Raw genomic sequence first — 14,537 nt, forward strand, 5'->3', positions numbered from 1 at the left:
GGATAAACCTGGAAAACATTACGTGATGTGAAATAAGCTGAGCACAAAAGACCACACTATATAATTACGTGAATATGAAATGTTCAGAGTAGATAAATTCAGAGAAGGAAAATAACTGATGATTGCTTATATTGGAGGGCATACAGCATAACTCCATGATGAAAATATTTAAAGCTTATTTGCATCATTGCTTGCACTACTCTGTGCATATACTAAAAGCCATTTAAGTACATGAACTACATGCGTGTAAATTATATCCCAAAAGCTGTTAGAAAAACATGGGACTAGATTGACTCACAGCAAGTGACCTACAGAAGGAGAAATTAGACTGAGATATAGTAAAGGTTTCTTACTACCCAAAAGCTAGGAAGGTTTGGCACAATACTGGTGGCAACAGTTATAAAAATAAAACATTTCAATGAATTGAGTCTCCTCAATTGAATCAGTGGCCTAGGTTGGGCTGGACCTGAGGCTGTCAGAAATAAGACCAAGCCTGCACCTGCACCTCTTCATGCCTCTCAAAGCCAGGGCATCTCTCTTGTTCTCCTTCAGCTGTCTCTGTTTGAGAGACTTCAGACAAAAAGCAGGTGAGGGCTGGAGAGATGGCTTAGTGGTTAAGCGCTTGCCTGTGAAGCCTAAGGACCCCGGTTCGAGGCTCGGTGCCCCAGGTCCCAGGTTAGCCAGATGCACGCGGGGGCGCATGCATCTGGAGTTCGTTTGCAGTGGCTGGAAGCCCTGGTGCGCCCATTCTCTCTCTCTCCCTCTATCTGTCTTTCTCTCTGTGTCTGTTGCTCTCAAATAAATAAATAAATGAAATTTAAAAAGCAGGTGAGAAAGACAGTCTTGGATAGAGTCCTGGTCCCTTCCCCAGGCCAGGCTGTGGTCCTAGCTGCAGGTTTGGCTCATATGTTTATGACTTTTAGGTCCTGAGACCTACTGTGTGGCATGTTAACTTAGGCCTGACCTCAATTGTAGGGTATGGGAGGAAGACAAGAAAGACTTAAGGCACTAAATGATTTTAGCTTTCATTACGTCCCCTCTTTTTCATGTTTCTGGTTTAGGGAGGATGGAGGAGATAAAGCTACTGTTCTAACAGAGGGCACATAAGATCAATCAAATGATGACCCCCAACAACTGTGGACCAGAGCATCCCCAGAACCAGCCAGCTTCCCCATGGACTCTCTCCCCAGGGATAACAAGGATTACAGCCCAGTTCTAGACTACACTGAGGAGGGAATGACTGACTCTACCTCCTGAAGCCTGGGCTCTAATCCACTGGCATTTAACGCCAGGAAAGCAGGCAAACTGCTTGGGCCAATGGAGACCTTAGACTCAACTGAGGTGGAAGAAATCAGTTTCTCACAATGACTCTTTGGTTTCGGATCAGTTTTTAAAAAGTAAAGTGATGTTTCATCTCTTCAAATGCAGAGTGTCCAGATGACTCAGGTTATCCAGTCAGGGGTTCCCAACCTCAATGGCTTCTGTCTGCACAGCAGAATCCCCTGGGAAACTTCAGTGCATGAAGGTCTGGGCATGGCCCAGACGCCCTGAGACCGAGTCCCCTGGGCCGAGGTCGAGGAATCTGCATGTTTCTTCACAATGTGCCACATCCTTCTACAGCTGCCAGCCTGCTGTCACGGGGCAGGTAAGCTTAGGGACTGATGATGTTGCTGGTGACACTCCTTAAAGTGACGAAGAGGGAGAAAAGGAAAGTGAGAGCCAGTGACAAACTGCTTATTTCAAGATGTGGCTTAGGTCTGTCCATGTTCTTTTACTAACCAAGCTCATATCTATAAATTACCCAATGGAGGTGAGGGGGTGAAGCTCAAATATAAGTTACTCTCTCTTGGGGTGAAAGGTTTAGTGCTGTTAGAAACTGTGGCATCTGCTAGAGGAAGGAGGAGTGTGGAAAGGTTGACAGTTGACTCCGGCTCGGAGCCTGGCTGAGGCTCTCCTCCTCTCTAGCTGGGTCACTTGACTGCTCTGAGCACTAGTAGTCAAATGCTTGAGCTAAAACTTTGTAAACCAAATGTTATAACTTACGTAGCATGCCTAGGATTTCTTGAATTAAGTAATTAATGTAGAACAGGGCCAACTGGTCCATCTGGTTAAAGTGGCATGGTAAATGCCAGCAATTTCTTTGTTTCCAAACTCTGAGACAGGCAAAAATTAGAAAATTTAAAAACAAAACAAAGCAAGCAAGCAAGCAAACAGCAAAAAGGAACTAATGTGCAAATAGTGCCTTCCTTATTTGTCACAGGGCTATAATTTCCAATTTTACACTCAACAGAGAATTTTTGTGGAATGTTGTTTTCCAGTACATGGGCGCTCCTTTCCAGTAGGGAGAATGACAAATGAAGAGAATTATCACGAAGGCTGGTGAGAACAGGCCAGACAATGCCTGCCTTCCAGCCTGTTCTGACAACTTGCCTAGTGGCGAAGCTGAGGTCAGTGTTCCTGGTCTGTGGCGATGGTCGGGAGTAATTGCCACAGTTCAAGTAGCTATTTGTATTAATATACGGACTAATTCTAAACAGAATGCCTAAAAGGACACCCTCATTTTATAGGAAAAGAAACTAAACCTCAAAGGAGCTGAGTAAACAGTTGGCCATTGGGAACTGAAGAGCCTCCGAGAACAGTACTAGAGAGAGGACAGGCCTGTTTCCCGTCCTCAGCAACCACTTTGCCTTCTCCTAGGGCCTTGACCCTAGCAGATCTCAGCCCTGCTCCCCCACCCCCTCAACACAGAGCAGGGGAGCTGTATGCTACATGCCAAGTAGCACAAGGTCATGACCAAACATGTAAGTAGACTTCTGACCAGATCTTTGTTTCACCCAGAGAACTTGAACAAATGGCTTTTCTTAGTGCCCATTTCATTACATGTCAAATGGGGATCATAAAAGACTGCTTTACAGGACTATGGTATAGATGTAAAGAACAGATACGTGAGAAATGCCTGCAATAGGGTCAATGGCACACAGTAAAGGCTCATTCTATGTTCTTTCAGTCTTGTGATATTAACTGGTTCGGATGACCAGCTCAGGTCACATCTCTCAAACATGAGTGACTTAATTCATTTTTTCACACAAAATTAAAAATTAAAAGTTTCACTTTTCCAGAGCACAAAATAGCACACTATATCATTGTAAAATAATTTTCAGATGTAAAGACAAAACAGAAAGAAGAAGGTAAAGATCATCTGAACACCAAACCCCAATGATTATTGCTGTCAATATTTTGGAGGACATATTTTTCTATGCCTCTCTGGTTACTTCCATAGAAATGTATTTTAATAAGTACCATCATATCAGAATGTAGTGCAGTGAACTACTGTTATCACTTATCAAAGATACTGTGGGTGTCTTTCCACATCAAAAATTACAGCTCCACGGGCTGGAGAGATGGCTTAGCGGTTAAGCGCTTGCCTGTGAAGCCTAAGGACCCCGGTTCGAGGCTCGGTTCCCCAGGTCCCACGTTAGCCAGATGCACAAGGGGGTGCACGCGTCTGGAGTTCGTTTGCAGAGGCTGGAAGCCCTGGCGCGCCCATTCTCTCTCTCTCCCACTATCTGTCTTTCTCTCTGTGTCTGTCGCTCTCAAATAAATAAATAAATTAATTTAAAAAAAAGTTTTTTTTAAAAATTACAGCTCCTATAAAGATTTATCAAGATTTTTTAAAAACATATTTTATTTATTTATTTGAGAGGGAGAAAGAGGCAGAGAGAGGGTGGTGGGGGCGGGAGAGAATGGGCATGCCATGGCTTCTAGCCACTACAAACAAACTCCAGATGCATGTGTCCCCTTGTGCATCTGGCTTATGTGTGTCCTGGAGAATCAAACCAGGATCCTTTGGCTTTGCAGGCAAACGCCTTAACTGCTAAGCCATCTCTCCAGCCCTTATAAAGATTTTTATAAAGATTTATAAAAGATTTCTTATAAAGATTGACAAGCATTTCCTTGTGTGGGCACACCATTGTTTATGTAAGCCATCACCTACAGATGGCCACTTGGGTTGTTGCTAATACAGTCTATTGCTATTACAAAACACAGACATTATGAAACACCTGCACAGCCAGCTAGGGCCCTTTTTCTAGTCCCTTGGGATCAAAGGGTATGTGCCCAAGGACATATGTCCCTGGAGAGAAATTTGTATTTTGGGAAACATTGACTTGCTAGCCAGTATTACAGAGAAGGCACTGATGTGGCTTTTGCACTAACTTGCAGCCCAGCTGGAGGAGGGCAGTGAGGCTGATGGCCAGTTTGTGGGAGGGCAAATATTGGAAGGTTCTTCCAGCCTACAGTTTTCACATCCTTTCCTGAGCTAGCAGGTGATTACCCCCCACACCCCGGGAGGGGAGTCCATGGAAGAATTCGCTGATTTTGTTGTCATGCCCCTAGTGCCCTACAATTTCTCTGAATTTCAGCCTTTTCTAGGAAGCCAGGTTAGGGAAGTTTAATTGGATAAAAAATGTCATGCAGTTTTTGAGGAACCTCTGAGGGTATAATGGCCATGAGTATTTTACTGCAAACAAGCTTGGGGCAGACGTTTCAAAGCCCCAAACTCTTCTTGTTCCCTGGAAATGATCCTGAGCAGCTTTAGCAAGTGAAACCTGGCTGTGAGGCAATGCACAGGAGTGGTGGCTGGAAGCGGCACTGACTTGTACTAGCTAAAGAGCAGAGCAGGCTGCAGAGGGCATAGGAGGAAACAGCAGAGGGTGACGGCATCAAAGCCTGGGAGGCTTGGGCTGGCTCTTCGCACAGGTGGAGGAAGGGAAGGAAATGCCTGGGCCCCAACTGAAAGGAGGGGACATCCAGGGTCCACATTTCCATCCAGCCTCCCTTCTCCACCACTGCAGAGGCAGATATAGGATGGAGCATCTCTTCACACAGGTTGTATGAGGAGTGTCCAAAGGAATGTGCCGCTGGCTGCCCCTTGTATTCAGTATCTGAAGAGAAAAGCAAGCTAAACCTTCAGAGGTTTAAACATTGCTGCAGCAGTTCCAACCACTTTGTATGTATTAAGCATTTCACTCTCAGAACCTTAGATGTAGGTGTCCTCATCACTCCCATGTTATAAATAGGGAAACTGAGGCCCCGTGAGAGAGTTGAGAGGGAGAGAGAGTCTGATTGGGTTTTGGTCCTTTTACTTATCATTGCTTCCCTTCATTGTGCTAACAGTACTTGTAATAATGGGCTCTGAGATCCTGTCTCCAACCAGGCACTCCTCAGACGACAGAGCCAACCAGGTGACTCTAGACAAGCAGATTCTGAACAGGATGACCAAAGTGAAACCTCTTAAGAGTGATCAGAAGATACCAGACCTGGTGGTAGGTGGTAACCCCAATGCTCAACAGGTCATCAGGCAATGAACAGGAAGGAGACTGGCATGGCTGGAAGGCTAGGCTGGTGCTTTTCCATTGTGGATACAACTTTCAGGATATTCACTCCCTGCCCATTCCCATGCTGGCAGTCAGTAGCTGCTCTCTCCTAGCAAGGGATTTTTTTGTGTGTTTTTTGAAAAAAAATATTTTTTTATTTATTTATGAGAGAGAGAGAGAAAAAGAGGTAAAGAGAGAAAGAATGAGCACGTCAGGGCCACCAGCCTCTGCAAATGAACTCCAGATGCATGTGCCACCATGTCTAGCAAGGTATTTTAAGGATAGTCATGGCACCTTATCTTGATACAAGCTCATTCATAAAAGAGGTTTGCCTAAGTGAGGTCAGGGGAAGAGATTGTATAAACGAAGGACAAGAGGGGGAGGGACAATAAAAATTCAAGATAGTCTGAGTCAGACATATGAAAATCTACTTTCTTCAATAATGGCACATCCAGTAGCCATAGATTGTTACTAGAAAATTTTCAGTGCCAGGGATGGGATACCTTCCAGTGAGTTGGCCAGGGAGGTTCCTGTTGCCTCCAAAACATTATAGGCTATTGCCAAAGCCCTTGGTTTCCTGTACGAAAGAGACAGTAAGACCCTATTGCTGAAGACTTCACATGCTGGAAGCCTCAAGTTTAGCCAGACAGACCAAATGACTGAACAAATACAATAGTGGCATGTCTGCTTAGAGGAAACCAACTGCTCTCTAATTGGACTGAAGGCTCACTCTATGGGAGGGAATACATGCCTGGTACTGAAACCTAATCAAAAGTCTATGGCAGGGGAGGTTATGAGCCTTAGGGGTATAAAGCCTGCACTTGTCTGGATAAATGCATATATTATTCTCACCAAATTGCCCTGAAAGAACTACACTTAATGTTCATATTCATGTTTTAATGCAACTCTCACTTCTTGTTAGAGAAGCTTCTCTTTTCAGATGGCAATGACCACTGGGATGACCCAAACAGCAACATAGTGCTGAGAAGAAGGGACAGAGGAGTGTCCAGCACTAAAACATTGCACACCCTCCAAGGCTTAGGTTCCATTGCAGAAGAGGTGTTAGAAAGAATATAAGAGCCAAAGTAAGGATACCATTCCTTACATACAACTGTCTGGACAGAAATTGGCCTCAATATTCAAGACCTCACAGTGCCTAGCAGTACCTACACAAGACCTTCATAATAGGAGAAAAAGATGATAACATCAAATTAAAACAGAGACTAATGGAGAGAGGGAGGGGATATGATGGACAGCAGAGTTATGAAGGGGAAAGTGGGGGAGGGGAGAGAAATACCATGGTTTGTTGTCTGTACCTATAGAAGTTGTCAACAAAAAAAAAAATGTATTAAGAAAATAAAAACAGGTTTGCTGTGTTTTCTTTCTGATAGGTGTGTGTGTGTGTGTGTGTATGTACACATGCATGTGCATGCAATTATTACAGTAACATCCTGAAGGTCAAGATCAAGCCACAGCATTTTTATAATTGTACTGATGTTTGAGGAAGTAGCTTTCTGTCTTACCTCACCATGTCCACATTTGCTCTCAGTTAGTGGCTTCATAACCACCAAACACCCAACTCTCTACCCAACTTCCCAGTCTCTCCTTTTCACAGAATCCAGGGAAAATCAAAGTGAAACTTCTTTCTGAAGAGAAACCCTCATCCACTGTTGGTGGGAATGGAAACTTCTACATCCACCATGGAAATCAATTTGGATATTCCTGAAAACGATGAACATTGAGTTACCAACAAATCCAGTTGTTCTCTTACTGGGCATGTATCCTAAATGTTTTATGCCTCAACACAGAGACATTTGCTCAACCATGTTTATAGCTGCTCAATCAATTATAGCTAAGAACTGGAATCAACCCAGATGCTCGACATTGGATGAATGGATAAGGAAGTTGTGGTACACATACAGAATGGAATTCTACTCAGCAGTAAGAAAAAAGGATACAATGAAGCTCATAGAAAAATGGACAGACTTGGAACAGGTCATACTCAATCACAGAAAGACAAATGCCACATGGTGTCCCTTATCTGTGGTTTCTAACCTGGACCTGCTCCAATTACTGTCATACCTGATAGGTAACTCAAGGCCCAGACAATAATGATGGAAGGGGTTGTGGGGAGGGAAGGGAAAGGGAAAAGGGAAACAAAAACAAAATGAAATCCAAAATGAGCTGATACCATAGAAACCTTTATCCTTGGAAATAGCCTAAAAGATGTAACCCTCAAAAGGAGTAAGGGGGGAGTACCTAAAAATAGGGCTCTGGTGAGAGTGGGATGAAGCCTAAGCTTAAAAGGAAAAAAAAAAAATTCTGCCTTCTGACCTGTAACTCCTAGTACTAGATATTGGTTGCTACATTGAGCTGTTGATTGGAGAGACCTAGGAGGTCCCCAAATTAAGACAGCTGTCTGTCAAAGCACTTGACTACCTGCCTGAGGCAAAGGCTGAGACCCTATTGCTGAAGACACCATATGCTGCTGACACAGAGCACAGAGAGGCCTGGCTGGAGTGCAGAAGAGAGCCACTCCCCATATATAGACTCTCTAGTGGTGGAAAGCGCCACATGAGCTAGTGGGGGAAAATGGCCAACAATGGTCTCATCAACCAGAGGTCTAAGTTACTCAGAAGCAAACACCCTGACAGGATGTACACACCAGTGCAATAGTGGCACACAGCCTTGGTGGGTAACCGATAGCTTTCTGATTGGCTAAGAGATCCACTCAGTGTAAAGGAACCCATATCTGGAAGTGGGAACCAGCTCAGAGTCCTGTGGAGACAAATATTATATTCTCCAGTGTGAACCTCTCACTAGTCTTTTGTCAAACAGGGTTACATATATCAAATTCTCCCTAAATTAATAATGCTTATCCCATTTAAACTATGCTGACTTCACTCTCCATTGGAGAATCTGTTCTTCTCTTTTAGGAGGTAGTGAGACTTGAAGAGATAAACTAGCTCTTGCACTTCAGCCAAGCCACAGTGGAGTCCACAGAGGAATGGGGAGACAGGCACGAGTGCTGCTTCCAGGCTGAACCTCATACTCAGCTCCAGGGTGCAGGAGACAGACCCTGAGGATACTCAACACCTACCAAAGTAGAGATCCAGAGGTTCCTAAGAGCTCATCACTGAAGAAGACTTAAAACTCACCGCCATGGCTCTGAGAATTATGTGGAAGAGGGGGCAGGAAGATTGTAAGGCCACAGGTTGAGACATCATGCCCGGAGGTATTCCTCCCCCCCCTCCCGCCCCCCAATAACTGACTACTGCTCCGACAATGCATAAACTACAACCCCATGGGGAATACCTGCAACCCTACTGAGGAGCCTTGCCAATGGAATGGGGGCAGGGATGAGGGAAAAGAGGGTACCAACACATGATGTATCCATATGAAGCATCTTGTTACTGCTAATAATAAAAAAAATAAAACCACTTATTTCTGAGATCCATGATCTGTATTGCTCCTTGTAGCAATTTGGGTCTATGGCACTGCATTCTCTACGGCCCATATGTTTTCACAACTTAATTCTATTTATTTATTTATTTGGGGGGCAGAGTAAATATGGGCATGCCAGAACCTCTTGGTACCACAAGCAAAATCCAGACACATGTGCCATTTTGTGCATCTGGGTTTTACGTGGTAAATTGAACCTGGCCCAAACGCCTTTAACTGCTAAGCCATCTCTCCAGCCCACAACTTACTTTTTTTTTTTTTTTAGTCAACTTACCCAGAAGCACTAACTCATTTCAGACATAATAAACTTTCTTCTTTCCACGCTAAATACAACATGTTTTTAAACAAAGAGAAACTGCATGTTTCAGGATTCAGAAGGTACTTAAAAATGTTGAAAAGGATCTAAAGTACGTAACATAGAACACAGGTAAAACATGGGGTTAGACAGAGGAGGGAAATAAGAACAGTCTCCTGTCCTTTGACACAAGGCAGCAGAAGGAGGAAGGCGCTTTCAGGGTCTGTGAGCTCATCAGGGCTCATTACTCTCATTTTTTTTTCTCAAGCTAAGATCCCCAATACCAGCTGTTCTCCCTGCTTCCAGGCTCCTGCAGAGCTTTTCCCACACCTGCAGTAAAGTGATCTCATTACAACCTAGTCAATCATTTCCCTACTTAAAACCTCCAACTACTTCCTATTGTATTTAGAGTAAAATTCAAACTTTTCTATGGGCCTTGGGGCCTGCATGGTGAGATTCACCACATTGTTCACCACTCCCCAACCACTCCCCAACTCTGCTGGCCTCCATTCCATTCCTTAAACCTGCTAAGCTCAACTCTACCTTAGAGCTTTGGTTTATACTGTACTTGAACTGGGGCCATACCAGGTTTTGAATGGGAAGCTCTGCTTTAATGTCTTCTCAAGGCGCCCCTGACTCACCCGTCCTATTTAAAGTTGGCTACCGACTCTGTTATCCTTCAGCTTGGACCCTTACAAGGCCACTGGGCTTGTTATTCATCTCCACACTCATCTCCCGCTTGAATGTAAATTCCAAGAACACCTTGCTCCTTCTCATGTCCTCAGCATCTGGCTTGAAGATTAACATACAATAAATGTTCAATATATTATAAACATATTCAAATGTACAATATGATATCTGACTTGAATGAAATATGAAATTATTTCTAGGCTTTCTAAGCCAATATTGTACAGTTAGGCAATTAATATTTCCAAGATTTAAGTGCAAAGCAAAACAATTTGTTACTTGGGGAAATATAAGTAGTTTGGCTGTAAGATCAACAGGAAAGTTTTCCTAGTAAACCCTAGAATGCAATGAAATGAAGTTCCCTTATCAGTAGTCTTAGAATACAGGCAATAACTAGCTCCAAAGGATCATTTCATTAAAACAACTCAATACATCATCAACAGAGGCCAGTGATATAATTACAAATTAATGTTTTCTCCTTGTTAAGGTAGCAGTGATATAAGAAGCAATGGAACTGTTCTCAGCTCTTGGTTGGACTGTAACTCAGGAGTTTAGATGCCAGATGTTCACAGCTGCACAAAACTTTCAATAAGTCAGTGGCCTCCAGGTTCTTGTCTTAAGAATTTTGACAAATGAAATTCATAGACCATAGAGGGTGAAGTTTAGGAAGATTATATTATACAGCTTAAGGAAATTCGGTGAAGCTCCTGCCTTGCTGGGGGGTGGTTTCCTGGAAATGGGAAAGACTCCCTTGGAGTCCCTGATTGGGGTCTTTTATGGGAATTTACTGGATGGGGGCTGAGTTGTTCCGTGTAGCCCCCACCTCAGGAGTCCAGGTGCTTTAAGGTTTGCAGGAAAGAGAACAAACCTATTTATATTACTAGGAAAAAAAAGAGATAAGGAAAAACCAGACCCCATGTCCTATGTTCAAGTACCTACTAATTCACATCCTCTGGTGAGGTTTTAGGAGAAAAGAGATGTGAAAAAAGCCGGATTGCCCATTTACAGGCTCAAGGACATTCCTTGCTTTTACTTTTGAGATCCCTGTTACCCCTAAGCTGCCTCATCAGTAGTAATGTGGCATTGTTTAGATGCTCAACTACAGTCAACAAATACCTGTCTCTTCTTCAGGTCTATATGCACATATCCCTTTCTCCTAGGCAACTAGACCATATTTCCCAGCCTCCCTTACAATCACACATGGTCATGTGGTTAAATGTCAACTTATGCAGTGTGAGAAAATTATGTGCACCATTTACAAATCTTGTACAAATCTCCCACCGAGATTCTCTCACTCTCCTAGTTCAACTTGTTACATGGAGTGCTCCAGGGAAAACATAAAAACTGTGCACTGAGGAGATCATAGCTGCTGCTCATGAGTCCTTGAACAACTATACAGAGTGTACTGCCTGCCTCAGTGGGTCTCAACTCTCTTTTTTATGCTAATTTTACTTCATTCCTAAGACAGAATATATATATATTCTTTCACCAAGTCAAATGCATCCTGAGCAATGTTTCTAAATATATATGTTAATTTATGTAATTATCCTAATAACTCTTTTTTAAATTATTTATTTATTTATTTATTTGAGAGAGAGAGACAGAGAGAATGGGCATGCCAGGGCCTCCAGCCACTGCAGACGAACTCTAGATGCATGCACCACCTTGTGTGCCTGGCTTACATGGGTCCTGGGGAATTGAACCTGGGTCCTTTGGCTTTCAGGCAAGCACCTTAACTGCTCACCCACTCCTCCAGCCCCCTCATAACTCTTTTAGCTAGATATTACCATTGGCTCTATTGCATAGATGAGGAAATAGACACAGAAGTTAAGCAACTTATCCATAGTGAGATGAATAGGCAGCTGCAGAGCCAAATTCAAACTAGTCCAGTGTAACTTGAGTGCCCATATTTTCAGTCACTCCACTATTCTATTTCTCTAGCAGAGTTCTGTGAAGTTCTTCACTGGTTTAGATACAAACTATTGAGCCAAGTAAATAAATGAAACTCTAACCTTTGCAGCATGCATATGTTTCCTAGGACTATGGGAAGGATTTTGACATTTGGCATGGATAATTTTAGGCCCTCTACACACTGTCTCAGCAATGTTGGATATATGTAGGCCTATCTGTAATCCTAGGTATAATACTACCTCTGATTTTCTTCCTTTTTTTTTTTTAGTCTTTTAGTAAGGAGATGGATCAGAGGTAAGATTGTGTAAGCAAGGGAGATGTCTGGGAATAAGGGAGGGAATAGCTGAGATGAATAACTTGCCAATATATTATCTTCATGGTGAGAAAATAAGTCCACTAATTTGTCTTGGTGAGCAAAACAGATTCTTGTAACACAGCCTAGAAAGGTTGAGAAACAGCCCTGGAGGATCTTCTGATCTTTAAATCTGTGTCGTATACAAAGGTCAGCGCTGTCACAGTCTTGCATATGGGGGATTGCCCCATACCATTTTCTTGTCATCTTTGTAGCTCTAATTAGGATTGAGCCCAGTAGAGTAATCTTGATTTTTTCTTTTCCTTTCTTTTCTTCTTTTTTTTATTTTTAAATGAGAGACAGAGAGTGAGAACAAGAGTGAGCGAGCAAGAGAGAGAGAGAGAGGAATAGAGAAAGACACTTGGCACACCAAGGCCTCTAGCCACTGCAAAAGAACTCCAGATGCATGTGGTACCTCATGCACATACGTGAGCTTGTGTGAATGTGTCACCTGTGTATCTGGCTTACATGGGTTCTGGGGAGTCAATCCTGAGTTCTTAGGCTTCACAAGCAAATGCCTTAACCATTAAGCCATCTCTGCAGGCCCTTCTTTTTTCAATATTTATTTGTTTGCTTATGAGTATACGTGTGTGTGTATGGGTGCATGCATACCACAGCACAGTGTGCTTGGCAAGGCCAGAAGAGTGTCTGTGTTTCACCTACTTTGAGCAGGGTTTTTTGCTGTTGAAAATGTGTATGGCCTGTAAGTGGATTTATGTGATTACTAGGGAATGGAACATGGGCCAGCAGACTTTGTAAACAAGTGCCTTTAACCACAGAGCCATCTCCCCTTCCTAGGTAAAGAGATTCTGAAAGGCAGGAAATGTTAAGGTTGTTGTGGTCTGATCTATTATCTATTTTTGTAAATAAAGTTTTACTGGAATACATTTGTTTTGCATCATATGTGTGTAATAGTTTGGACCTCAAATGCCCTTCGAAGACTCACGTGTCATCTGCTGGTGCTATTGGGGAAATGCTGGGAACTTAGGAACTTAGGGGTGGCTAATTGGAAGAAGTAAATAACCAGAGGCAATCCTTTGAAATATTTATTTTATCTTTCTCCTCTTTCCTCCATTCTGGTTGCCTGCAATGAAAAGCCTTGCTCCACTACACTCTTCGGCCATGATGTTCTGTCACACCACAGGTCCAGAAAAAATGAAACCAAGTGACCATGGAGGGAAATCTCTCAAACTATGACACAAAATAAGTATTCCTCCTTTTACTTTGATTTCTATGAGATATTTTGTCACAGTGACCCAAAGCTGACTAACACAATATACATGGTTACATTTGTACTATCAGGGCAGAATTGAGCAATTATGTCAGCTATCATATGGGCCTCAAGCCTGAAAGTCCCCATCTGGTCCTCTACAAAAACATCTACCCACTCATGCTACAAGAGAGAAAAAAGAAACAAGGGATAGGCTTGAATCATTATTGTGGGAATCTTGAATAGGGAGGTCCAGGTATTCATGCAGTATTGACCTCATTACAAATGCTGACAATAAAACTAAAGTCAGAAGACTGAAATTACAATTGGAAGGTGGGGGGCATTACAACTAGTCTACATGAGGTTGATGGTATCTGGTGACTAATAACATTCAGACCCCACTTCCTGTAGTGTCAATACTATTTTTTTTAACTTTTTATTGACAACTTCCATAATTATAAACAATATACCATGATCATAAACCCCTCCCACACCCTCCCATTTCCCCTTCCAATACCCCCCTCTATTGAATCCATTCTTCTTTCCAACAATGGTCCTCCCCTTTTCTAAGGTAGCATCTCACTCTAATCCAGAGTGACCTGAAGTTTACTTTGTAGTTCCAGGGTAGCCTCTAACATGGTGATCCTACTACCTCAGCCTCCCCCATGCTGGGAGAAAGGGCATGTACCACAATGCTCAGCCAAGACCTTGGTTTTTTAATGGATGTTCTTTTCCATATGGTCCAGAGGAAAAATGATTGCCTCCTGTTACCAAGATAAATCCTTGCTAACAACTGTGCTGAGCTGGTTGGCCAGTGAGACATGAGCTGTTGTGTAGTGGGTAAAACCTTGTTACCAGCTTTGCTAAATGGTCAACCCACTAGCAAGATGGGGCCAAGAGAATTTCAGAGAGTCAGAGAGTCATTCAAGCTGTATGTTTCTCTTCTTTGTTCAAGGGAGGGTCTCATTCTAGCCCGGCTGACCTGGAACTCACTCTGTAGCCTCAGGCTGGCCTTGAACTCAAGGCAATCCTCCTACTTCAGCTTTTGATTGTTGGGATTAAAGGCATACACCACCATGCCTGGCTTCTATCTGTACATTTCTCGTAGTATGAGATCATGGTCTTCCTTATTCTTCAAGTCAATATGAATAACCTGATATGACATTCAAGGGGACAGTAACTGAATTCTCAGAAGGAACTGGAGCAAGAGATTCTGTGAAAAGGCCTATTAAGTTTTTGCTAAAG

At 42.9% G+C, this 14,537-nt stretch overlaps 1 protein-coding gene across 1 annotated transcript in view; it reads right to left on the reverse strand.

The window, feature by feature from the left end:
• The window catches only part of Pdcd1lg2 (programmed cell death 1 ligand 2), a 76,260-nt gene extending 67,721 nt beyond the window's left edge, over positions 1-8,539 (reverse strand). The window contains 1 exon segment of the mRNA XM_045151766.1: positions 8,534-8,539. Within this exon segment, the coding sequence (XP_045007701.1) occupies positions 8,534-8,539 (6 nt within the window).
• Between the last annotated feature and the right edge of the window lie 5,998 nt (positions 8,540-14,537).

Source organism: Jaculus jaculus, chromosome 1 (assembly GCF_020740685.1).
Source record: "Jaculus jaculus isolate mJacJac1 chromosome 1, mJacJac1.mat.Y.cur, whole genome shotgun sequence".
Taxonomy (NCBI): Eukaryota; Metazoa; Chordata; class Mammalia; order Rodentia; family Dipodidae; genus Jaculus; species Jaculus jaculus.